Source organism: Pistacia vera, unplaced genomic scaffold (assembly GCF_008641045.1).
Source record: "Pistacia vera cultivar Batoury unplaced genomic scaffold, PisVer_v2 Contig691, whole genome shotgun sequence".
NCBI lineage: Eukaryota > Viridiplantae > Streptophyta > Magnoliopsida > Sapindales > Anacardiaceae > Pistacia > Pistacia vera.
Genome location: NW_022196547.1, coordinates 980,787 through 1,007,881, shown reverse-complemented (window position 1 = coordinate 1,007,881; position 27,095 = coordinate 980,787). Strand labels below are relative to the sequence as shown.

At 35.9% G+C, this 27,095-nt stretch overlaps 1 protein-coding gene across 1 annotated transcript; it reads right to left on the bottom strand.

The window, feature by feature from the left end:
• Positions 1-24,562: 24,562 nt before the first annotated feature.
• Positions 24,563-26,601, bottom strand: LOC116113833 (cell division control protein 2 homolog). The gene is made up of 8 exons (XM_031399997.1): positions 26,593-26,601; positions 26,321-26,508; positions 25,913-26,066; positions 25,441-25,572; positions 25,065-25,228; positions 24,895-24,982; positions 24,750-24,806; positions 24,563-24,658 (listed from the first exon to the last, which is right to left on the bottom strand). The coding sequence occupies exons 1-8, from the start codon at positions 26,599-26,601 to the stop codon at positions 24,563-24,565; spliced, it is 888 nt and encodes a 295-aa protein (XP_031255857.1).
• Positions 26,602-27,095: the final 494 nt, after the last annotated feature.

Here is a 27,095-nt window from a genome sequence, read left to right as displayed (position 1 = left end):
TTTTCTTTTCTATTATTTCTTTCTTTTCTTTTCTATTCTTTCTTTTCTTTTCTTCTTTCTTGCCAATCGGACTGGGTTAAGGCATGGATTTGGAACCCTTTCCATGTGAGTGTATTCTCTAATTCTAGGTACAGTCCTCATCCACATGCACTTCTAACGGACTATACAATTCTTCTTTCTGATTCTGAGGCCACTCACTAAAGGCGGCGTGCATGCGGGGCTATGTCACTCACGGGTTCTCCATTGCAACAACCTTCTCTTCTTTTATCTTCTTACACTTCTTTAAATAAAAAATCAGATTTGAACTTCTTTAATATTTCTCATTTCTTTCTATTTGTTCTTTAACTTTAATGCTCATTATTGCTCTTTAATGCTCATGTAGATGGGCTCATGCTTATTATTGTTTCTAAATTCACATGTTTGGATGCAATAATGCAATATGGAATGTTAACATGTCATTCTCTACCATCTACCAACTCATCTCAAGATATCGAATAATCATAATCATGTATGCACTTCTCTTTGACATTTCATCAAACAATTTATATGCATACATCAACTCTAATTTGGCTACACTTCTACCTCTCTTCTAAGCCACCAAAATTTGGAATGAAACACACCAAGATCAACGTCAAACCTGTCCAGGATTCACATTCCATAAATTCTACTCCAATTCTTCCATAATTCATCCAAACTCTCATCAAACATCAAGTACACAAACACGACTTCTCATGGATAAATTCTAACTATCATTTAACATCCATTCCATCAACAATTCTTAATATATAAGCACATACATGCATAAAAGAAATTCTCTACACAATATTACTCCAATCATGACTAGAGTTTGGATTTACTTACCTTAGATGTGAGCAATCCAACACTTTAGCAGTCTTCCTTGATCTAACTCTCTTTCTCTTAAATCCTATGAACCCAAATCATAAGAATTCAATGCTTTAAAAATTAAATATCATATCTTAGTGCAAAGATCTTACCTAAGGATGCTTGGGATTGAAATTCCACTAAAAATAAACCAAGATCTATGAATTTCCTTGAAAAATGAGTGAAGAAATTTGAGAGAACTTGGGTGGGTGGTGGCATGAATGGAGGAGAAGAAATGGCTAGGGTTTCATTCTTCAATTCTTAATATAACAAAATATTACTTGTAGTTTCCCATTTTACCCTTGCACTTTTTATGAAATTCTATCTATGTCCCTTAGTCAATTACCATAATGCCTTCATTTCTATTCGCTTCTCCATGTTATTCTACTTTTTTTCACTCCCCACTTTTTCAACTAATTATGAGTGAAAAGACCATTTTACCCCTAATGAAATTTTAGGGAATTTTCTTCACACTTGTTCAAGATAACTTTAACAAAATTCAACTAAGGGTATTAGGGCATAAGTAAAGTTACGTAGATGTGGGTGTTACATTTACTGTATAGAGAGGGGAGCAAAGTTCCATGTAAATTCTTGAACCAAAGTCCGACTTGCGTTGTTGTTTCAATGCTAATAGTGCATCAGGACAAGGTAAACGTTGAATGTCAAGCACTTTACAACTGTAACTTTTACTAAGAAGGTTAACTAGGGCATCCAGACCATAGCCACACACGGTGAACTCTTGAGCATTAAGAGATAGGCAAACAATGCATTTAACAGTTCCATACGTTCTTGCAATAATTTTTCAGCTGACGAAACAAGGGTTGTGGTAAAATTATTTGACTCCATACGACGCTCATGGAACCACCATGAAATGTCCTCTAGATTGCATCAAAAAGGCCAACTATTGGAAACTCCCTTTCTCTTAACAACTTTGAATTTATGGACTCAACTATGTTCGTGGTCATGACATCGAGCCTTCTTCCAGGAAAGTAAGCTCTACTCCATCGCTCAAAACCAACATCATGCTCAAGGTACTTAGCAATTCTATCATCCTTGATTCGAATTTGCCAGAAGTGCTCCTTGAACTCATCAACTCGATAAGCTTTTGCTGCCATGTAACATGTCTGAAAGAGGCCAGTACACTTAAACATTTGTTTCTGTTCTAGCCAAGGTGCCTCATACAGAATCTGTGATTTGCTAAAGGGTAAATAGTGGCAATCCCCTTCTTTATAGAGTTGTGCCTATCAAATATTATGCACAACTTGTCACTATTAGGCATTATCATAAGTAATTATTGAAAAAGCCAAGTCCATGATTTGTCGTTCTCTGACTCAACCACACACCATGCAATAGGATATGTGTGATTCTCGTAATCCTGTGTAGTGGCCACCAATAATGTACCTCCATATTTTCTTGTCAAAAAGGAACCATCAACAGCCAACACCTTTCTCATGTTTACAAATCTCCTTATGGCATCACCGTAGGCAACAAAAAAATATTTAACCCTCATATTCTTGTCCCATTTCAAAGTCATCTTGCTACCTTGTTTTGTTAACTCAAGCATATAATGGTACGCTTCTAATACTGAGTATCCGTACTCTGGCGTGCCTCTCACAAAATCTCTTGCATGTTGTCTCCCTTTCTAGCATTTCCAGTAACTAAAATCACATCCTCCCTTTCTAGCATTTCCAGTAACTAACATCACATCCCAACTTTGTATGCACAAGTCTTCGAATGTCCTTAGGAGATGAACCTTTCCCTTCAACAAACTGACTTTTGACAAATTTTCCAAGAACATCAGCGAAGACTTGTCGATGGTTGCTTGAAATATGTCCCAACCCACATGTGTGCTCACGAGTATATGTGCTAACAATAAATTTTTCGGACTCCACAAACCTTCTACAATAAACCCACCACTTGCACTTTCGGTCATGACATGCAACCATCACTACCAATGAATTAGACTTTTGGTGATGAACTCAAAATTACCTCTCACGGCAACAAGTTTTAGCTTCCTCACCACTTCTTCCTTGTTGTCAAATAAATACCCTATGCACAAGTCCGATCCATTAGTAAAAACATGAGGTGATTCCCTAGTACCCGCAATTGTTGCCTTTGAACTTGCATAAAGAACCATAGTGTTCTCTTCCTCACAAACTACCCATTCTGCATAATCTGTATTTATAGGAATCTCTACGTCTACGGGAACTTGTACGGGGTCCTCCTCGTCCACATTTTCATTATGTCTCACATGACTAACCTATTCTATAGTGTCCTCCTCACCACCCAAATCACTACCAACTCTTCATTTTTCAACAAAGAAATCAATGCCTTCATAGTTAAAATTAAAACCAGCATTCTCTCCAACAGAAAGGATGAAGAATCTTCTCTAGATCTTATTCAATCTTCACTTCTCTTCTTCTTCTTCCTTGAAATACGAACCAGAGACCCTCCAGCCTCCTTTTCCCCTTCATTTTTGCTTCAATTTATACCCTCTCACTTAAGGATGAATCCCTAGCAAGCCAAAACACATAGTTTTATTTATATATTTCTTTTTTTTTTTTTTTTTTTTTTTGCCGTGGTGAAAATGTAAAACTTGAGATTCCGAAAGCTTTTTCGCTGCAGCAAAAGTAAATTCTTGGCATGGTGAAGTTAAATGGCCCACATTCAGCACTATAATGTATGAATTTGGAAAACTTGTCAACAAAAATAATTGTAGCACTTGAAATTATTTTTCCACGCATTCAAGAATCATCCCAATTCGAGGTCTACAACTCAAGTTATAGCCAAAACACCGAAGCGTGTTCCAAAAGATGTCTTCTTTAGTTCGCAAATGTGCCGCTCAGAACTTCAAGCCAAGTTTTCACCCTCTTCCAATCAGCATTAGGAAAAACACAAAACATCAAAGTTGTATATCTTCGTCTTAGATTTCCAAAGATGCTGGATTCAGATTATTCCGACTTAACAAGCTCAAATTATGCTATTTACACTCAAAATCATCGTTTAGGCCTACAAAGCACAATTAATAGAATTAAGTATCAATTATGGCCCAAAATGTATGAAAAGAATCCTAAATCATATTGAAATTCAATGCAAAATCTCTATAAAAAATAGGATTATCACTTGTGAAGGTTGTTTGGTGACAATCACAACACATGGGTGCTTGCTGTATGTAAGTTCACTGGACTGACTCGCTAGAGAATTCCACATAGATGGTAACCCTAGTGTCTATGGAATAAATCCTCTAACTAATGGTGATGCATGTGATCCTTAGACTTGAGATCACCATGCGCTTTGTATACTAATTGGTGTAGTTTGACATTAGTGCAATGTAGTATTATTCAGGGCTATCAGAATGATAGTGGTTGGCTGTATCAAGAAGTATATTGAGGCAATGGTGGATCAACATATGATTCATCACTCTTGGGTATGAGAGAAGTTATCTCACAACACAATTCGGTTATATTGGCAACGACAATAAATCTATGGCCATAGTGAGATTTAGTTGTCGCTCAATCTGATTTATTATTCCGGTCATTGGTCTAGTAACCAAATACCAAGATATTAAGGATATCTAAAGTCGACACTATTTATATACCTTAGCCTTGATGAGATAACAAATGATGAAATGATTGGGTTGAACAATAACCATACCATTGATAGGTATCTGTTCTTTGCTGATCTCTACTTGTTGGGTGGCCATGATGCCTTGCTAGAGGTCAATCTTGGTATGTGTGTAGTGAGACAATTTATTGGTGGTTAATCGTGATAATACTCACTGCCAACATGATAGGGAGTTTACGCGGGTCACGCACATAAAGGGAATTAAGTCAAGAATGTGCTTTGATCAAAGAAAGGGTTAAAGGGTATTTTGGTCTTTTCACAAAGACAAGGTAATTTGGTAATTCTATATAGGTTGTTGCCTATGTCCATTTCTTAATGAAATAAAATGAATAAGATTACCTAATTAATATTAATATTAATATTAATTGAATGAATTAAAATTACCCTAATTAATATTAAATATATTGATATATAAAATTATATATTAATATTAATTGAAATAAAATACCTAATTAATATTTAATATTTTTAGTATATCAATTGGAAACCTATTTAATTCTATCCTAAATTGGATTTAGCATAAAACCAAGATGGAATAGGACTTTAAGTTTGCTGTATAAGCAAACTTAGAATTAGTTTCATGAGGATAATTATTCACTCACTCAATTTTACATAAATTTTGAGATAGAGAGAAACCCTAGTCGCCCACTCCAATCTAGCAATTGGAATTTTCTTTTACTGTTCTTGTCGATTCTCTATGTGGATACTGAAGCGGGTTTCTACTCTTGATTCAATTCGCAAAGAATTCGTCATGAATAGTGTCAGTGAATAGTCCAGTGAGTAGTGTCATGAACAGTCAGTGAAAAGTGTCATGAATAGTATTGTGAACAGTAAAGAAGGAGCCTCTAAATTCGAGTAAGTTTCTAATCCTTGAATAGATTATAATGCATGTAAACAGAAAAATCAATATCTAGGTCTATGGGTTTGAGGTTTAATTAAATTTTTATACTTTATTCCGCTGCATATGTTCCAATTAAACCTTACAGTGGTATTAGAGCCTCGAATTATCTGATTTTTCTGTTTAATTTCATGTATGATAACATGTGATTTGTTGATTGCATGCTTATGGTTGTTAAATTAATTGTATTATAACCTGTAATTTTTGTTTAAATTGCATGATTTGGTTTTCAATCAATTTAATTGGATTAATTTTTTATATTGAATTTGTTGATGAATGTTTATTGGTTTAATTTGAGTTTGAATTAACGTTTGTGTTGAAATTGTTGTTTTGGAAAAAACGTTGCTGTTGGATGCGTGCTGTTGGGAGCGTTCCAGTTCTGGTCATGTGTTGTTGCACATGACCTGATTCGATTTCGCATCGTTGTGCGTAAACTGACCTGATCGTGAATTGGTGTTTGCAAAATCTGAGATTTTCATCGTGACACAGCTTTTCTAAGCCATGGCGGAAAGCTCCGTGAAAGCAAAGTAGCGTTGAAAACTAATGCATGCTGCAACATAGATTTTTACTGCTGCAGCAAGCACACAAAAGATGGATGAACGTCGTGGTGAAATTAAACTTTGTTGTGGTGCCTGAGCATCATGAGATTGCAAGTTATCCAACTCACGCCATGGTGAAATAAAACTTCACCATGACATAGATCTATTTTCATCGATTCGCCTCGACGAGAAAGGTGTTATTTGAAGCATATCGCGATGTCGCACTATCGGACTTAATTGCAGTGTCTTTAAAACTTTGAACCAATAATAATTTTGCAATTCTAGAAGGTAATTTTATAATTTCACCCATCCAATTAAAAAATTGTATGTTTTTGAATATATGCAATGTTCTTGTTTGAAATTGCATAATGCTTGGTACATTTGTTTTAGACCTATGGTTTGTATTATTTTGAGTAGGCTTGTTTGTAATTTTATAAATAGGTCGCACATGTCATGCATTTCTCCATCTTCTCTATGTGAATTCTTTCTCTCATCTCATTCCACTCGCATGTAACATGGGGTTTCTAATTTATTGATGTAAATTAGAATAGGATTTATTTATAAAGTCTTTTGTAATGTTTGTGACGATGAAGCTAAAAAGGATGGAGATGCAAGCAAGCTTGAAAAGTCAAGATTTTCCCTTTGATCCTAGGTGACTTACTGATTCCTCTAGGCTTGAGGAAATCGGTTTTAGCTTGGCCATGTGCCAGCATGTTTTTTTTTTTTTTTTTTGCTTAGACTGCATGTTAAGGTTGAATGTATAACTACATGCCTATTGATAACATGCTAATAAGATGATAAATTGGTGAGACCTAAAAATAAAAACCCTTAATAAATTATATTAAGTCATATATTATATCAAGCCTTCATCACTATGAGTTTAATCAAATCATTGTTCATTGGAACCTTGTTCGCCAAAGTGAAGGGTACACTTTTATCAGGGGGAGTTTAAACTTCATTGGAGTTTTCCTTAATGATGATAGGTCAAACTTAACTGAGGTGTTTTGCTTGTTTGCCAAAGCGAATGTTGATAAACACGTCAGAGGCATAGTAGAGAAGTACACTTATTTTGTGTACGTGACGACATGTAATGTCCACTTTATTGATGTAGAGAATTACAATTGAGGACAATGGTTGGTGTCATTTGTTGATGCGAATTTTCGCACCAACTAGAGCACCAGGACGATGACATGCGTCAGCCAAAGATACTCAGTTGACTTTAGGGAGAATTGAGCAAGATGGGTGCATGATTTCGGGGAATCAGCATAAGAGACCCGTATCGCACGTGGTGATGACCAAGGTGGTGATGCGCCTCTTGGAGGATGGTACGAAAAAATTGACTTTTTCAAAGTAGTTCAAACAGGAAAGCAAATAAGGCCTACGTCCACTGATATTTTATTTGATTTTGTGATATTGGGATACAGAATATGGGTTTCCACGGTGATCAAGGGAGGATTTTCCAATTTGGTTTTTCTCTATTGACTTGATGTCTAGATCAAAGAGAGTTGCTTTGTTGATTCTATGTCTTTTCTCCCTTTTTTTTTTTTTTTTCCTCTCACTCTCTCCCTTTGTCCATTCTCTCATCCCCTTCTTTCTCTCTTGTCTCTGTTAGTAAACGGTCCCGTATACGCAGCGGAAACAAAAAATAATATAACTCAGGGATCGTTTACATGAGCCAAGATCAAAGGTATAATTTTACAATTTTATCATAATAAGAATCAGCAGAAATATTAAACATGAGTTAAGAGAAACAAATGCACGTTGGAGGCTTCTCCAAATTTGTCGACGAATGTTTTGCTACCGATCCAAGTGTAGGATCGAACCTATGTAGTCCACACGAAGACAATCTCAAAAGAACTAAGGAGGGATTTGCTAGATCCTCCTTAGCCTTAAGAATCAAAAGACAAATCAAATGAATTGATTTTGGGCAAAAATTGGATTCTGCCGTGAGAGTGTAAAATGGGGGCTGTGTGTTTTGTTTTTTCTAAGAAAAAAAACTTAATGAAAAATCACACACTTTTCTTTTTATAGTAAAAACAATTTGCCCTAATCCCATACGGAATAGGCTTGGGCTCCAACCCAAACGCCCCACGTTGCCAAACACTCCCAATTTGATTTATTTTATTTTCCATCATTATCTCAATTAAAATCAATTAATATATATTTAAATATATATTAACATTTAACAATAACGATAATATATTTAAATATGCGCGAACACACATTTAAACGTAGTTTCACTTATTTAATTTTTCTAACAAATTAAAAAAAGGCTACGACCTCAACAAATTTAATTGCACTGTGAAATTACCAAAATACCCTTTCACCTTAAAAGACGAAAACACCCTTCTTTCTTCTTGGATCTTAAATTATCTTCTATGTGTGTGACCCATAGGCTCCTCATCATATCGGCAGTGTATAGTATCACGATTAACACCAATTAATCCTCTTACTAATACACAAACCAAGATTGGCCCCTAGCAAGGCATCATGGCCACCCGATAGATTCGGATTCAGCAAAGTAGCTACTTGTCAACGATATGGTTACCGTGCAATTTGATCCTTTCATCATACGTTATCTCGATGAGACGAAGGCATAGAAATAGTGTCAACCTTCGGTTACTCTTGATATTATTTATTTAGTTTCTAGACCAATGACCCGTATTATAAACTGGATAGAGCAACAACTCAATCCCACTGTGGCCACAGTTTTAGTGTCATTTCCATATACTGAATTGCGCCGTGAGATAACTTTCACCCATACTCGGGAGTGATGAATCCTCTGTCAATCCACCATAGTCTTGATACACTCCTTGATACAGCCAATCACCACCGTATTGACAGCTCTGAAAAGAACTACGTTAGGCTAGTGTCAAACTGCACCAATCAGTGCACAAGGCACTCCAGTGATCTCAAGTCTAAGGATCACATGTACCACCATTTATTAGAGGATTTGTTCCATAGACACTGGGGTTACCATCCAGAAGGAATCCTCTGGTGGGTTAGTCCAGTGAACTTGTTGCGGTGTAATCGCCTACAGCAAGCACCCATGTGTTGCACCAAGTTGTCACCAAACAACCTTGACAAGTGAGATCAGTCATTGCCTTTCGACAAGGTTGTTCAACACTATGATAGCCTTACCGTATTATCTGTGCCCTCACTTCAGAATAATACTAGGGCTACGGACGTTTCTAGAATGGCCATCATATGTGCTCATAGGGTTCTCACTATCAAGATTTGAAATACTTGATACCCTCGTCACGGTTCTAAGGACATATATCAATACATATTACAATAATAATGATTTACGTGATATAGAATAAAATGTCTTTTTATTGATTAATGAACATTATTACAAAGAGTCAATTCTACAATAATTGATTGGCTCTAGGGCATCTACTCTAACAATCTCCTACTATTTTTTTTATATAGAGAGAGGGAGCTTCAGAATGTCATGATGATAAGTGGATTAGCCATGTTGTCTGATGTCGCACAATGGTTGAAAGCTCATATGCCGCTACAGCGTAGCTAATGATGGATGTTCCCTCTGATAGCGAGTGCCTTTACAGGTATCCTCTTGGTTGAGCTGCATGGAGAGCATGTGGAGTTTGCATAGCCGCGTGTCGCTTGATCAGGGTATGTACCTTATTCGTGGTAAGTTGATCTATCCGAGTGGACTGATATTTTCATGTGGTGGGTCGCTTTTTTGATCTTGTCACACCTTGTGTCCACGCACTCAGGCTGGGTGCTCATGCTCTTGATCAAACATTTCTTCTTCTCAAATTTGATGCTCGCTCTGCACAAGGACGTGTCCCGACCTAAGGATTTTTACCGCACAATAGTATGTTATATAAATTACTAAATTGCTGTTCATTTTTATTATTATTATTTGTTATTATTATTATTATTATTATTATTATTATTATTATTATTATTATTATTTTAACCTGCTATATTTGAGAATTTAGCTAAAACACCCCCATAATAAAAGTTTAAAAATTAACAAAAACACCCCAACCACCCAAGAAACTATCGATCGTCGGTGGTGGTGGCTGAAACAGTGCATGATCTGTTAGAGTAGGTGCCCTAGAGCCAATCAATTATTGTAGAGTTGACTCTTTGTAATAATGTTTATTAATCAATAAAAGACAATTTTCTTCTATATCATGTAAATCATAATTGCGTGTATTGATGTATGTCCTTAGGATGGTAGAACCGTGACAAGGGTATCAAGTGTTTCAAATCTTGATAGTGAGAACCCTGTGATCACATATGGTGGCAATTTTAGAAATGTCCGTAGCCCTAGTATTATTCTGACCAAGGACATAGATAATACGGTAAGACTATCATAGTGTTGAATGACCCTGTCGAAAGACAGTGACTAATCTCACTTGTCAATGTTAGTTGCTGACAATCTGGTACGACACATGGGTGCTTGCTGTAGGCAAGTTCATTGGGTATACCCACCAGAGAATTCCATATAGATGGTAACCCTAGTGTCTATGGAATAAATCTTCTAATGAATGGTGGTGCATGTGATCCTTAGACTTGAGATCACTAGAGCGCCTTGTGCACCAATTGGTGTAATTTGACACCAGCCTAACATAGTTTTATTTAGAGCTATCAATATGGTAGTGATTGGTTGCATTGAGAAGTGTATCAGGACTATGGTGGATCAACAAAGGATTCATCACTCCCAAGTACGAAAGAAGTTATCTCACGGCACAATTCAGTGAATGGCAATGACACTAAAGCTGTGGCCACTGTGGGATTGAGTTGTTGTGCAATCCAATTTATTATTCCGGTCATTCGTCTAGTAATTGAATACAAAGATATCAAGGATAATTGAGGTTGACACTATTTATGTACCTCAGCCTCGATAAGATAACATATGATGAAAGGATCGGTTTACAAGGTAACCATATTGTTGATAGGCAAGCTGTTTTGCTAAATTTGAATTTATCGGGTGGCCGTGATGCCTTGCTAGAGGCCAATCTTGGCCTGTGTTTAGTGAGACTATTGATTGGTGTCAATTGCGAGACTACTCACTGTTGATATGATGAGGAGCCTTTGGGTCACACACATAGAAGACAGATTAAGGATGAACTGGTGAGAAAGGTGTTAGAGTAGATGCCCTAGAACCAATCAATTAGTGTAGAATTGACTCTTTGTAATAATGTTCATTAATCAATAAAAGGCATTTTATTCTATATCGCTTAAATCATTATTATTGCAATATGTATTGATATATGTCCTTAGAATGGTAGAACCGTGACGAGGGTATCAAGTGTTTCAAATCTTGATAGTGAGAACCCTATGAGCACATATGGTGGCCATTCTAGAAACGTCCGTAGCCCCAGTATTATTCTGAAGTAAGGGCACAGATAATACGGTAAGGCTATCATAGTGTTGAACGACCCTGTCGAAAGGCAGTGACTGATCTCACTTGTCAAGGTTGTTTGGTGACAACCTGGTGCAACACATGGGTGCTTGTTGTAGGCGGATATACCGCAGCAAGTTCACTGGACTGACCCACCAGAGGATTCCATATGGATGGTAACCCCGGTGTCTATGGAACAAATCCTCTAACGAATGGTGGTGCATGTGATCCTTAGACTTGAGATCACCGGAGTGCCTTATGCACCGATTGGTGCAGTTTGACACTAGCCTAATGCAGTTCTATCCAGAGCGTCAATACGGTGGTGATTGGCTGCATCAAGGAGTGTATCAAGACTATGGTGGATTGACAGAGGATTCATCACTCCCGGGTACAGGAGAAGTTATCTCACGGCGCAATTTAGTATATGGTAATGACACTAAAATTGTGGCCATAGTGGGATTGAGTTGTTGCTCTATCCGGATTATAATACAGGTCATTGGTCCAGAAACTGAATACATAATATAGAGAATAACCGAAGGTTGACACTATTTCTATGCCTTCGTCTCATTGAGATAACGTATGATGAACGGATTGAATTGTACGGTAACCATATCGTGGACAGGTAGCTACTTTGTTGAATCCGAATCTATCAGGTGGCCATGATGCCTTGTCTATGTATTAGTGAGATGATTAATTGGTGTTAATCACGATACTATACACTACCGGTATGATGAGAAGCCTATGGGTCACACACATAGAAGATAATTTAAGACTTAAGAATAAAGAAGGGCGTTTTCGTCTTTTTAGGTGAAAGGGTGTTTTGGTAATTTCACAGTGCAATTAAATTTGCTGAGGTCGTAGCCTTTTATTTAATTTGTTAGAAAAATTAAATAAGTGAAATTACATTTAAATATGTGTTAGCATATTTTTAAATAAATTATCATTATTGTTAAATGTTAATATATATATATATATATATATATATTAATTGATTTAATTGAAGATAATGATGAATTAAAATAAATATCTAATTAGAAGTGTTTGGTAACATGGGGTGTTTGGGTTGGAGTCCAGGCCCATTACATATGGGAATAGGGCAATTGAGAGATTATTATAAAAGAAAAACTTTAGTTGAAATTTGCTGAGGTCGTAGCCTTTTATTTAATTTGTTAGAAACATTAAATAAGTGAAATTACATTTAAATATGTGTTAGCATATTTTTAAATAAATTATCATTATTGTTATATGTTAATATATATATATTAAATATATATTAATTGACTTAATTGAAGATAATGATGAATTAAAATAAATATCTACTTGGAAGTGTTTGATAACATGGGGTGTTTGGGTTGGAGTCCAGGCCCATTACATATGGGAATAGGGCAATTGAGAGATTACTATAAAAGAAAAACTTTAGTTGAAAAAAGGTTAAGTTTTTCATTCATTACTTTTTCATTGAAAAAGCAAAAACCTCCAGCCCCGAATACTCTCTCCCACGCCACTTTTAGTTTTGATTGAAAAACCAAATACTCCTCATTTTTCTTCTTTTTTCTTAAGGCTAAGGAGGATCTAGTAAATCCCTCCTTAGTTCCTTGCGATTGTCTTCGTGTGGACTATGTCGGTTCGATCCTACACTTGGGTCGATAGCAAAATACGTTTAGAGACAACTTGGAGGAGCCTCCAAATGTGGGTATGGTTTCTAAACTTCAAACTTATTTTTCTGCAGATTCTTATAATGTATAAACTGTGATTTTTGTACTCGGATCTTGGTTCTAAGGAGCGATCCATGTAGTTTATGTTTTGTTTTTCCACTGCATAACTGGATCGTTCACTAGCAGTGGTATTAGAGCCTCGAATATCAAATTTTTACAATTTATTTGATGAACTATAACATGTTATTTTTGAAAATCTATAAAATCTGCTTATGGATGAATGATTCAAATGATAAATTGGTTTAATAATGTGTTGATGAATGTTATATTGGTTGGTTGATATCCTGGTCGAATGTTTGTGTGTTCGATTTGATTTGGATTCCTGTTATTACACAAAAACTGCAAAAAACATGAACTGTGCAATTTGGGGATTTCCAGGTTTCGCCGCGGTGAAGTCTATAGCTTTCCAAATTCTGTATTTTTCACGAAGGGACCAATCTGTAGTTTTTAACAACCTATACAGCCAATAATCATTTTGCACATATAAGAGGGTAATTAAATAATAAACCCACCCAATTCAAAAATTGATTATTTTTGAAATGTATGCTATGTACTTGTTTGTATATTGCATGGTGCTCGGTACATGAGCCTTAGATATATGGTGAATGTTTTAAAATTTTTGGGTATGTATGGTTGTAAATTTATTAAATAGGGCCTGCGTGTCCTATCTTTCTCCTCTTCTCAATGTACATTCTCTTCTTATCTCATTCCCTTCGAATGTAAATCGAGGTTTCTAAATTTATTGATGTAAAGAATTTGTATAATTATTTTCATTGTAAATTTAGAATGATGTTTTTGTAATGTACTTAAAGACGGAGCAAAAGGATGAGGCAACCATACTTGAAGACTAAAGATATTTATTACAGGACCCCTAGGTAACCCACCGATTCCTCTAGGCTCTAGGAAATCGGGTTTAGTTGGGCCATGTACCGGCACGTTTTAATATTATGATTAGAATGCATGCTAAGGTTGAATGTTGAATAACATGCCAAACAATGTCATTCTAACAAAGATAATAATCTGGTGAGACATTAAATAAAACCCCTCAATCAAAGTATATTAAGTCACGTAAGCCTTCCATCACCATGGTTTTAATCAAACCATTGCTCGTCGAAACCTTGTTCGCCAAGACAAAGGGTACACTTCTACCAGTGGGAGGTTAAAATGCATTGGAGTTTTCCTTAATGGTGATGGGTCGACTTAAAATGACGGTTTTGCTTGTTCGCCAAAGCGAAGGTTGATAAACACGTCATAGGCATAGTAGAGCAGTACACATATTGTGTGTATGTGGTGACATGTAGTGTCCACTCTACTGATACTGAGAATCACACTTGAGGACAATGGTTGGAGCCATTGGATTGTGTGATTGGCTTGTTGACTTTTTCACATTTGAGGTTGATAGTAGGAGCTATCAACTGGTGTGAATTAAGTTTGTTGGCCTACCTAATCAACTCATTTTGGCTTGTTCGCCAAAACGAAGGTTTGAAATGGGCCGGATGGGATCTCAGTCCACTAGGAAAGTCAACGGGCTTTCCCGAGTTAATAGTGAGGGCTATTGACTTGAGTAAAATAAGGAAGCATCGTTTAATAAAAGACCATATTAAATAATAATGAACTTTATAATGACTTTATTTTTCTGCAATTGTAGATTCACCAAAATGAGCATTATGAACCTGCGACCGATAATCGAGAAAGAAAACAGGTTGGATGGATCCAATTTCTCAGACTAGTATCGTAATCTTCGGATTATACTCAAGTCAGAAAAGAAATTGTATATCCTTGAAAAGCCATACATGGCTGAGCTTGATCCTGATGCCACTCAGGAAGTTAAGGATACTTATCAAAAGTTCCTTGATGATGCTGATAGCGTTCAATGCTTGATGTTAGCATCGATGACACCTATGCTGCAAAAGCAGCATGAGAATATGGATGCTTCTTCCATNTAGTGAGAACCCTATGATCACATATGGTGGCCATTTTAGAAATGTCCGTAGCCCTAGTATTATTCTGACCAAGGACATAGATAATACAGTAAGGCTATCATAGTGTTGAACGACCCTGTTGAAAGGCAGTGACTGATCTCACTTGTCAAGGTTGTTTGTCGACAACCTGATGCGACACATGGGTGCTTGCTATAGGCAAGTTCACTGGGATACCCACCAGAGGATTCCATATAGATGGTAACCTCAGTTTCTGTGGAATAAATCTTCTAATGAATGGTGGTGCATGTGATCTTTAGATTTGAGATCACTAGAGCGTCTTGTGCACCGATTGGTGTAGTTTAACACTAGCCTAACGTAGTTTTATTCAGACCTATCAATACGGTAGTGATTGGCTGCATTGAGAAGTGTATTAGGACTATGGTGGATCAACAAAGGATTCATCACTCTTGAGTACAGGAAAAGTTATCTCACGGCGCAATTCAGTGAATGACAATGACACTGAAGCTGTGGCCACCGTAGGATTGAGTTGTTGCTCAATCCAATTTATTATTCCGATCATTTGTCTAGTAATTGAATACAAAGATATCGAGGATAACTGAGGTTGACACTATTTATGTACCTCAGCCTCAATGAGATAATAGATGATGAAATGATCGGTTTACACGGTAACCATATCGTTGATAGGCAAGCTGTTTCGCTGAATCCGAATCTATTGGGTAGCCATGATACCTTGCTAGAGGCCAATCTTGGTCTGTGTTTAGTGAGACGACTGATTGGTGTCAATCGTGAGACTACTCACTGTCGATATGATGAGGAGTCTTCAGGTCACACACATAGAAGACAGATTAAGGATGAATTGGTGAGAAAGGGTATTTTTGTCATTTGTGATGAAAGGGTATTTTCGTCATTTATGATGGAAATGATATTTTTGTCTTTTGAGATGAAAGGGCATTTTAGTAATCGCACAATGCAATTAAATTTGCTGAGGTCGTTTCCTATATTTAATTTCATATTGAAATTAAAATTAGTGAGATTATGTATTTAAATATATTCATATATTTAAATATTATATATATATTATTTAATATTAATATTTGATGATATTAATATTAGTGAAGATAATATATATGAAATATGAAATTCATATTTGAATTTAAATATATATTCAATATTAATACTTGATGATATTAATAAAGATAATATATGAATATGAAAATCATATTTGAATTTTAATAAGGTGCCATGTGGATTATTACCTTGTTTGGTAATGAGGATGTACTATTCTAGTCATGGAATAAATTTATTCCTAACTAGATTAGGGTTTTAATTTTTGTTGCATATAAAAATGCAACTTAAAATTAAAATAAAAAGGGAGAACACATTAAACAAATCCAAGCCACTCACCTCACTCTCTCTCACGTTTTTTCACTTGGTGGAGAAGAGAATTTTTCTTGAAGAAAAAATTTGCATCCTTTTTGCTGGTGTGTCTTGCTAGCACTTGAGACTGCAAGTCGATCGCCATCCTCTCTTTGTGTGGATACCAAGAGTTCACTCTTATCTTAGAGTGGGAACGATTCGTATCGATTGAAGGAGCCTCCGAACGTTGGTATGAAATCTGGAAATTTTATATTCAATATCATTTCGTATGTAAATAACGTAAATTGGGTATAAGGTTCTTGGGTTCAATGTTGTTGTTGGGTTTTTTTTTTTTTTTTTAATTTCCGCTGTGCAAACCCCATCAGTGACTAACACAATTGACTGGATCTAGTTGGTTGTGCATCGATTTGGCCATGGATCTAGCTGAAAATGACCAGATCTATTCTGGCCATTTCTGGCTAGATAATCTATAGCGATCTAGTCATTTTCGGCTAGATCGACACACAATCGACTAGATTCAATCGGTTTTGTGCCTTTCAGGCACCGACGGTGGTGGTGGCCAGATCCAACCACCAACCTTGGGTAATTGTTTTCAAGTTCAAGGTGTTTATGTCCTAAAAATTTTTTATATAAGGATAAAATAGTTCGTGAATGTTTTTTTAAATTTTTTTCAAAATAAGAACATTATTGTCCAAAAATTTTAATAGTTATGGTGTGTTTGGATCGGGTGCATATAAGATAATGGGGGTAATCTTCATTTATTTTGCAAGATTCCGGTGTTTGGTTTGCAAGTAATGAAATATTGTGAGTATCTTTTATTGCAAATAGTGTTTACTGTTGGTAATGTAAAAGGTAATCTGATACCCTCCCCTCATAGGATTAAAAGATTACTGGGTAATCTAATTTTTATACCTATTTTGCCCTTAATTAAATACCATTTCAGACACAATTGCCCTCAAATGTCTACCAAATAACAATTAGCCCAACCTCATACATTTGAGAAATTAGCTAAAATACCCCCACCACAAAAAAGTTTAAAAGTTAACAAAATACCCCCAGCCACCCAAGACCACCATCAGCTGTTACTCACCACCACCAACGGCTGGCGTTAGTCTCCGTAATGGTCACAATAGACGAAATCTTGTTAGTTGTCCACTAGTAAGGCCTTTTCAAGCTATGGATCTGTGATCCATAGCCGAAATGGCTAGATCTGGTCGCTTCACAGCCAAAGATGTGGCCGTGAAATGGCCAATGACTGGCTATTTCACGACCAAAGATCTGGCCTTTTCATGACCACATCTTTGGTTATAAAATGGCCCTAGATTTGGTTGTGAAACGGCCATGGATTTGTGACCCATGGTTGGAAATGGCTTTACCCACGCATGGCCAGCCATATACAACCAGTCGTGCGCCATTCCATTGACTATCGGTGGCGGCCAACGGTGGTGGCTGGCTGTCGGCAACGGCTTGGGGTGGGTGGGGGGATTTTGCTACAAATTAAAGTTTTATATGGCTGGGGTGTTTTAGTAAAATTTCAAATGTAAGGAGTTAAAGGAAATAATTCAAAAAATAATATTATATTAATATTTGAAAAGGAAGGCAATTTAGTAATCTATATAACATACCCACCCATTTATCCTCCCAGCCAAACATATTATTCACTAATTTATTCGAACCAACTAAGGACATTTTCTAAACATTCTCAGTAATATTTAAAGTGATCTATCTTTCTGTTAATATAACATTCCCTATAATAAAACAATATATGATCCAGATGCCCCTTTAAGGGTAAAATTTTAACAAAATTAAGATTACCAAGTAATATTAAAATACCTAAGAAAAGGGNTAATAAGGTATGCAAGTTGAAGAGATTTATTTATGGACTCAAGCAAGCTTCAAGGAGCTAGAACATTCGTTTTGATGAAGCCGTAAAAGAATTCCGTTTTATCAAGAACAAAGATGAGCCTTGTGTTTACAAGAAAGTGAGTGGGAGCACAGTAGCATTCCTAGTGTTGTATGTCGATGACATACTTCTGATCGGGAATGACATACCGAACTTGCAGTCAGTAAAGACTTGATTATCCAAGTGCTTCTCTATGAAGGACTTAGGGGAAGCAACCTATATCCTTGGTATAAAGATTTATCGTGATAGACCGCGTAAGTTGTTTGGCCTAAGTCAGAGTGCATATATTGACAAAGTACTGAAAAGATTCAATATGGAAGAATCCAAGAAGGGATTTCTTCCGATGTCACATGGTGTTTATCTCTCTAAGGAATTGTGTCCTAAAACACAAGATGAGAGAGATAGGATGAAGAGGATCCCATATGCATCAGTAATTGGATCCATCATGTATGCCATGATATGTACTCAGATTGATGTCTCATATGCTTTGAGCACTTGTAGTAGATATCAATCGAATCCAAGTGAGTGTCACTGGATGGCTGTCAAGAACATTCTTAAGTACCTGAAGAGGACTAAAGATATGTTCTTGGTTTATGGAGGGGAAGATGTGCTCACTGTAAGAGGATACAGTGATGCTAGTTTCCAAACAGACAAAGATGATTATCGATCACAATCAGGGTTTGTATTTTGTCTCAATGGCGGTGTAGTAAGTTGGAAGAGCTCCAAGCAAAGCACTGTAGCGGACTCTACAATGGAGGCTGAGTATATTGTATTATCAGATGCGGCCAAGGAGGTAGTCTGGATTAAGAAGTTCATTACTGAACTTGGTGTGGTTCTTACGATTGTTGATCCTATAGACATCTATTGTGACAACAATGGAGCAATTGCTCAAGCCAGGGAACCACGGTCTCATCAGAAGTCCAAACACATACTTAGACAATTCCATCTCATCAGGGAGATAGTTGAGAGGAAAGACGTGTAGATTAGTAAAGTTTACACTGACGACAATCTCGCAGATCCACTGACAAAGCCTCTATCGTAATAGAAGCACGAAAGGCACTTGAGATCATTTGGTATTAAATACATGAATGATTGGCTATAGTGCAAGTGGCAGATTGTTAGAGTAGATGTCCTAGAGCCAATCAATTATTGTAGAATTGACTCTTTGTAATAATGTTCATTAATCAATAAAAGGCATTTTATTCTATATCGCGTAAATCATTATTATTGCAATATGCATTGATATATGTCCTTAGAATGGTAGAACAGTGACGAGTGTATCAAGTGTTTCAAATCTTGATATGAGAACCCTATGAGCACATATGGTGGCCATTCTAGAAACGTTCATAGCCCCAGTATTATTCTGAAGTAAGGGCACAAATAATATGGTAAGGCTATCATAATGTTGAATGACCCTGTCGAAAGGCAGTGACTGATCTCACTTGTCAAGGTTCTTTGGTGACAACCTGGTGCAACACATGGGTGCTCACGGTAGGCGAATATACTGTAGCAAGTTCACTGGACTGACCTACCAGAGGATTCCATATGGATGGTAACCCCATCCATGGAACAAATCCTCTAACGAATGGTGGTGCATGTGATCCTTAGACTTGAGATCACCGGAGCGCCTTGTGCACCGATTGGTGCAGTTTGACACTAGCCTAACGCAGTTCTATTCAAAGTTGTCAATATGGTGGTAATTGGTTGCATCAAGGAGTGTATCAAGACTATGGTGGATTGACAGAGGATTCATCACTCCCGCGTACGGGAGAAGTTATCTCAGGACGCAATTCAGTATATGGCAATGACACTAAAATTGTGGCCACAGTGGGATTGAGTTGTTACTCTATCCGGATTATAATACAGGTCATTGGTCCAGAACTGAATACATAATATCAAAGTAACCGAAGGTTGACACTATTTCTATGCCTTCGTCTCGTCGAGATAATGTATGATAAAAGGATCGAATTGTACGGTAACCATATCGTTGACAAGTAGTTACTTTGCTGAATCTGAATCTATCGGGTAGCCATGATGCCTAGCTAAGGGCCAATCTTGGTCTGTGTATTAGTGAGACGATTAATTGGTGTTAATCGCAATACTATACACTACCGGTATGATGAGGAGCCTATGGGTCACACACATAGAAGATAATTTAAGACTCAGGAAGAAAGAAGGGCTTTTTCGTCTTTTTAGGCGAAAGGGTATTTTGGTAATTTCACAGTGCAATTAAATTTGCTGAGGTCGTAGCCTTTTATTTAATTTGTTAGAAAAATTAAATAAGTGAAATTACATTTAAATATGTGTTAGCATATATTTAAATAAATTATCATTATTGTTAAATGTTAATATATATATAAAATATATATTAATTGATTTTAATTGAGATAATGATGAAATAAAATAAATATCTAATTGGGAGTGTTTGTAACATGGGGTGTTTGGGTTGGAGTCCAAACCCATTCCATATGGGAATAGGGAATTGAGAGATTACTATAAAAGAAAAACTTTAGTGAGAAAAAGGTTAAGTTTTTCATTCATTACTTTTTCATGAAAAAGCAAAACCTCCCCCCAAAACTCTCTTTCACGCCACTTCTAGTTTGATTGAAAATCAAATACTCCTCATTTTTCTTTGTTTCTTAAGGCTAAGGAGGATCTAGCAAATCCTCCTTAGTTCCTGCGATTGTCTTGTGTGGACTACGTTGGTCGATCCTACACTTGGGTCGATAGCAAAATACGTTCAGAGACAACTTGGAGGAGCCTCCAAACATGGGTATGGTTTCTAAACTTCAAACTGATTTTTCTGCAGATTCTTATAATGTATAAACTGTGATTTTGTACCCGAATCTTGGTTCTAAGAAGCGATCCATGTAGTTTATGTTTTGTTTTTCCGCTGCGTAATTGGGTCGTTCATAACAAAAGGGTATTTTCATCATTTGTGATGAAACGGTATTTCGTCATTATGATGGAAAGGAATTTTTGTCTTTTGAGATGAAAAGGCATTTTGGTAATCTCACAATGCAATTAAATTTGTTGAGGTTGTTGCCTATATTTAATTTCATATTGAAATTAAAATTAGTGAGAATTATGTATTTAAATAATTCATATATTTAAAATATATATATATTATATTTATATATATAAATTATATATATATATATATATATATATATAATATATATATTTAATATTGATATTAGTGAAGATAATATATATGAAATATGAAATTCATATTTGAATTTAAATATATATTCAATATTAATATTTGATGATATTAATAAGGATAATACATGAATATGAAAATCATATTTGAATTTGAATAAGATGCCATGTGGATTATTATCTTGTTTGGTAATAAGGATGTACTATTCTAGTCATGAAATAAATTTATTCCTAACTAGATTAGGGTTTTAATTTTTGTTGCATTTAAAAATGCAACTTACAATTAAAATAAAAAGGGAGAACACATTAAACAAATCCAAGCCACTCACCTCACTCTCTCTCATGGTTTTTCACTTAGTGGAGAAGAGAATTTTTCTTGAAGAAAAAATTTGCATCCTTTTTGCTTGTGTGTCTTGCTAGCACTTGAGACCGCAAGTCGATCACCATCCTCTCTTCATGTGGATACCGAGAGTTCACTCTTATCTTAGAGTGGGAACGATTCGTATCGATTGAAGGAGCCTCCAAACGTTTGTCAGAAATCTGGAAATTTTATATTCAATATCATTTCATATTAAAATAACGTAAATTGGGTATAAGGTTCTTGGGTTCAATGCTGTTGTTTGGTTTTTTTTTTTAATTTCCACTGTGCAAAACCCATCAATGACTAACACGATCGACTGGATCTAGTTGGTTGTGCACTAATTTGGCCGTGGATCTGGCTGAAAACGACTAGATCTATTATGGCCATTTCTGGCTAGATCAACAGCCAAATCTATAGCGATCTAGTCATTTTCGGCTAGATGGGCACACAACCGACTAGATTCGACCGGTTTTGTGCCTTTCAGGCACCGATGGTGGTGGTGGCCAGATCCAACCACCAATCTTGGGTAATTGTTTTCAAGTTCAAGGTGTTTATGTCCTAAAAATTTTGCATATAAGGATAAAATAGTTCATGAATGTTTTTTTAAATTTTTTTTCAAAATAAGAACATTATTGTCCTAAAATGTTAATAGTTATGGTGTGTTTGGATCGGGGGCATATAAGATAATGGGGGTAATCGTAATTTATTTTGCAAGATTTCAGTGTTTGGTTTGCAAGTAATAAAATATTCGAGTATTGTGAGACCCCGTCATCTGGACCATGGGCTATCCTAGTCTTGGCCTACCGCGGCCTCATGGGCTTTCCACATGCGCCCCCTCATCTTGGGCCACACTCATTTGGATATCCCCACCCCTGCAAGTGGGTTTCTTTCGCCTTTCTCACCTCTCGAACACAAGACCTGCAGGCTAAGTACTTGTGACAAGAGAGATGAGCACCATCAGGCTAGCTGAAAGCCCATGAGGCCATAGTAGGCCAAGATTGGGATAGCCCATGGTCCAAATGACGGGGTCTCACAAGTATCTTTTATTGCAAATTGTGTTTACTGTTGGTAATGTAAGGGGTAATCTGATACCCTCCCCCAATAGGATGCCCTTAATTAAATACCACTTCAGACACAATTGCCCTCAAATGTCTACCAAATAACAATAAGCCCAACCCCATACATTTGAGAAATTAGCTAAAACACCCCAGCCACAAAAAAGTTCAAAAGTTAACAAAATACCTTCAGCCACCCAAGACCACCATCGGCTGTTACTCACCACCACCGACCACTGGCGTCAGTCTCCGTAATTGTCATGACCGACGAAATCTTGTTAGTTGTGCACCAGTAAGGCCTTTTCAAGCTATGGATCTGTGATCCATGGCCGAAATGGCTAGATCTGGTCGTTTCACAGCCAAAGATAAGGCCGTGAAATGGCCAAGGACTGGCTATTTCACGACCAAAGATCTGGCCTTTTCATGGCCACATCTTTGGTTGTAAAATGGCCATAGATTTGGTTGTGAAACGGCCATGGATTTGTGACCCATGGTTGGAAATGGCTTTAACCATGCATGGCTGGCCATATACAGCCAGTCGTGCGCCATTCCATTGACTATTGGTGGCGGCCAATGGTGGTGGCTGGCTACCGGCAACGGCTTGGGGTGGGTAGGGGGATTTTGCTACAAATTAAAGTTTTATATGACTGGGTTGTTTTAGCAAAATTTCAGATGTAAGGGGTTAAAGAAATGATTCAAAAAATAATATTATATTAATATTTGAAAAGGAGGGCAATTTAGTAATCTATATAACATACCCACCCATTTATCCTCCCAACCAAACATATTATTTACTAATTTATTCGAACCAACTAAGTATATTTTTTAAACATTCCCAATAATCTTTAAAGTGATCTATCTTTCCATTAATATAACATCCCCTATAATAAAACAATATATGATCCAGATACCCCTTTAAGGATAAAATTTTAACAAAACTAAGATTACCAAGTAATATTAAAATACCTAAAAAAAGTGTAATGCCCCCTTCAGGTTAAAATTTTAACAAAACCAGGATTACCAAGTAATATTAAAATATCTAAGAAAAGGGTAATGCCCCCTTAAGGTTAAAATTTTAACAAAATTAAGATTACCAAGTAATATTAAAATACTTAAGAAAATGGTGGTATTCATATTACCACCTGTATAACCAATAATAATTACTATTGGTTTTGAAAGATTATCGAAATGTTATATTACTTAACAACGAAACATGGTAATGTAAGTAATGTAAATAATATAAAATGATGTTATCCCAGTAATCTCATATACACTCTAACCAAACGCCTTCTAAGGGTGTAGTAACATACCCAACTTGTCATGCTAATAACGTGTTGTAAAATAAATGTAGACAATGTAAAGTAAATGCAGTAAAATGGTATAGCGGAAGAGTAAGACGACTAGAATGTTGTTTGCCTTCTCATTCAATTGACTCTTACGAATCAGTACAACAAACAATGATAAGTAAGTGGGGTTTATATAGTGTATAGCCGTCGATCATAACAGATAGAACTTGGCCAACACATTGCCACATGTCACATAGTAAGCTTAAAACATGAAACTGAAATTCAGCATTTTGTTGCTGAGAAATTCTTCCAATGTATTGAAAAATCATCCATTTACAAGTGAAATTAACTGTTGAGAGTCGAGAGGACCATTTATGTTTGAACAGAATGATCAAGAAATAAAAGCAGAGCTAGCATTACTAGTTTTTGCAGTAAAATCATTCTGGATCTGGAATAAACACATTCCTGAAGTATTCATGTTTCAGCGCATCATCAACCGTGATTCTCTCACTCGGATTCAGACGTAGCATTCTCTGCAAACCAAAAATATATCCACTTAATTAGTTGATAAGACCACAAATTGATTGTTGTATAATTTGTATGATAAACCCAATAATATTATACCAAAAGAAGATTTAAACCAGCAGGCTCAAGGTGATTACGGAACATTGGTGAAAGATCCTGCATGGTATCACAATTAATTAACATTAAGTAGGGAGTTAAGGTGAAGAAGCACAGACACATACAGTTGAAATATGATGTCGTCTACCTTAGGTTCAGTTTTTGTAAAACAATGGAGATATTCATGTGCTGCAGTCACCCCAGGCATGGTTTGTTCATTCGGCGTACCCATAAACCTTTGTATAAGAGAAGAGATTGAACAATAAGTAAACTTTGTAAGTAAATATACAGATAATTAGTGGGTGTGTGCAATATCACCTGAAAATCTTGATTGTTTCACTAAAATCATCTTCACTGTCAAATAGAGGCTTCAGGAGTACCATCTCAGCAAATATACAACCAATGGACCATACTTCAGCAGGAAAGGAGTAGTTTTTGAAACCAAGCAGAATTTCAGGTGCCTTGCCTGAGGGACGTACAATCTATACACAATACATATGAACAAGTTTATAATACCACATTTTGCACTAATTTTTAGTATTCAGTCAAAGAAATATCAATAAAATTCAAAGTACTGTAGAATCCGTAATCAATCTATCCTCGTGTGTAATACTGATCTCAAAGCATCTGAGTAACAAACTTTCTGTATTTTTGCAGAGAAAAAAATAAAAAATGAAATAAAAAGCTTCTTTACCATTCCAACATCTGTCACTTTCAACCTGATTTTTTCAATATCTATCACTACATGGTAAGGAGTTAAACATCCATGGAGAAAATTGTTGGAGTGATAATGAGAGATTCCAGTGAGAATCTGATGCATAAAGCTCTGCCAGGTAAAAAAAAAGGACGAAAGTTAGACAATTATATAAGAAGCAAACTATCATACATTTATAGCATCAGTACACATCTTGCAGAACCTAAATCATCCGTGTGTTTAAAATAGTACTTGAAATGATCAAATCAAATTTACAGAGAAAAGAACTTTGAGGTTTTCAATTAATCATATTTGGCAAATCAACTAATTCTATTATAAAGGAAACGCTAAATAGAGAAACCTAACATATATCAGATTAAGAGAAAAAAAGGAAATCCCAGTTGATCTTCAATAAGCTAACCAGCTAAAGAGTATTACATAAAGATTATAGTGACATGCGTAAATTAAGTACATTATCTCTAATAATATCACCACCCACTTTTGTTAATTGTCGATTTCTGACTGTGTCTGGAGATCTCTTCAAGAACACTTTTAGATTAGGACCTGCATACTCAAAAACTTGAAACACATGTCTGAGATTGATTCTGAAGAAAACTTCCTGCAATCTGTCACCCAGAAATAGAATTCCCTCCAATTATCATTTAGGATGCTATGATAACAATTAACAATTAATAGATAACTGAAGTAATTAACACAAAATAACATCAAATCTAGGATTGAAAAATTGCTTTCTGTGCACACTCTATCAACCATTTTATTTCTAATTATCGAGCAAACAGTCTCAAAATGGGTAAAAACTTTATACTTCTTTCAATATATAATGTAAAATTCAAGACGACTTAAGGAAGAGCATATATACCTGGTAATTCTGGGATGTTTCATCTGTTTGAGAAGGGAAATTTTGGATATTAATGAGATTGGAACACCTTCACTGCCATCTTTAATGAAACATGACTTCACATAAACAGCCTTGCCGTTATCTTCATTGTCTAGACACCTGTGAAACATACCAAAACCATCGTCTCCTATCGTCTCCTGTACGCGGAACTGAACATTTACCCAAATTAATTTAGTAGAAGAATAATGAAACTAAGTTAGATCACATCAATTAAACTCAAGCTAGCTTTATACCCTTGCCATCTAAAATTTTTTAAAAATCCTGCCACAATCACAAAACAAAAAAGAGGATTAATAAAGCTTCCATTACGAGACTCAAAATAAACATAAATTTAAAGGTTTTGAAATAATTAAGCTTTAAACAAACAAGAATTGTGTGAATTATCAAGAATTGGGGGGTAGATCATTGGTCTTTTTAATTCTTTTAATTTGGAAACTGATAGCAACAAAAATAAATAAAGAATTAAGTCGAGCTGTTCATTTTCTTGCGAACCAAGCATACATTTAATAAACTGAAAATCAACAAATTGAATATATAAATGCGGATTAAGTGGAAGCTACATAATCAACATATAATAAGCCTCTGTTTGGCTACTGAGAAAATATAAGAATCAAGATTCTAAAATTGAGAGACTTACTGAACTGTGTATTAAGAAAAGTCACTGAATGAGTTGTATGATATGATTTTGATGTTGTTAATTATAAGCCGCTGTTTGGCTGCTGAGAAAATATAAGAA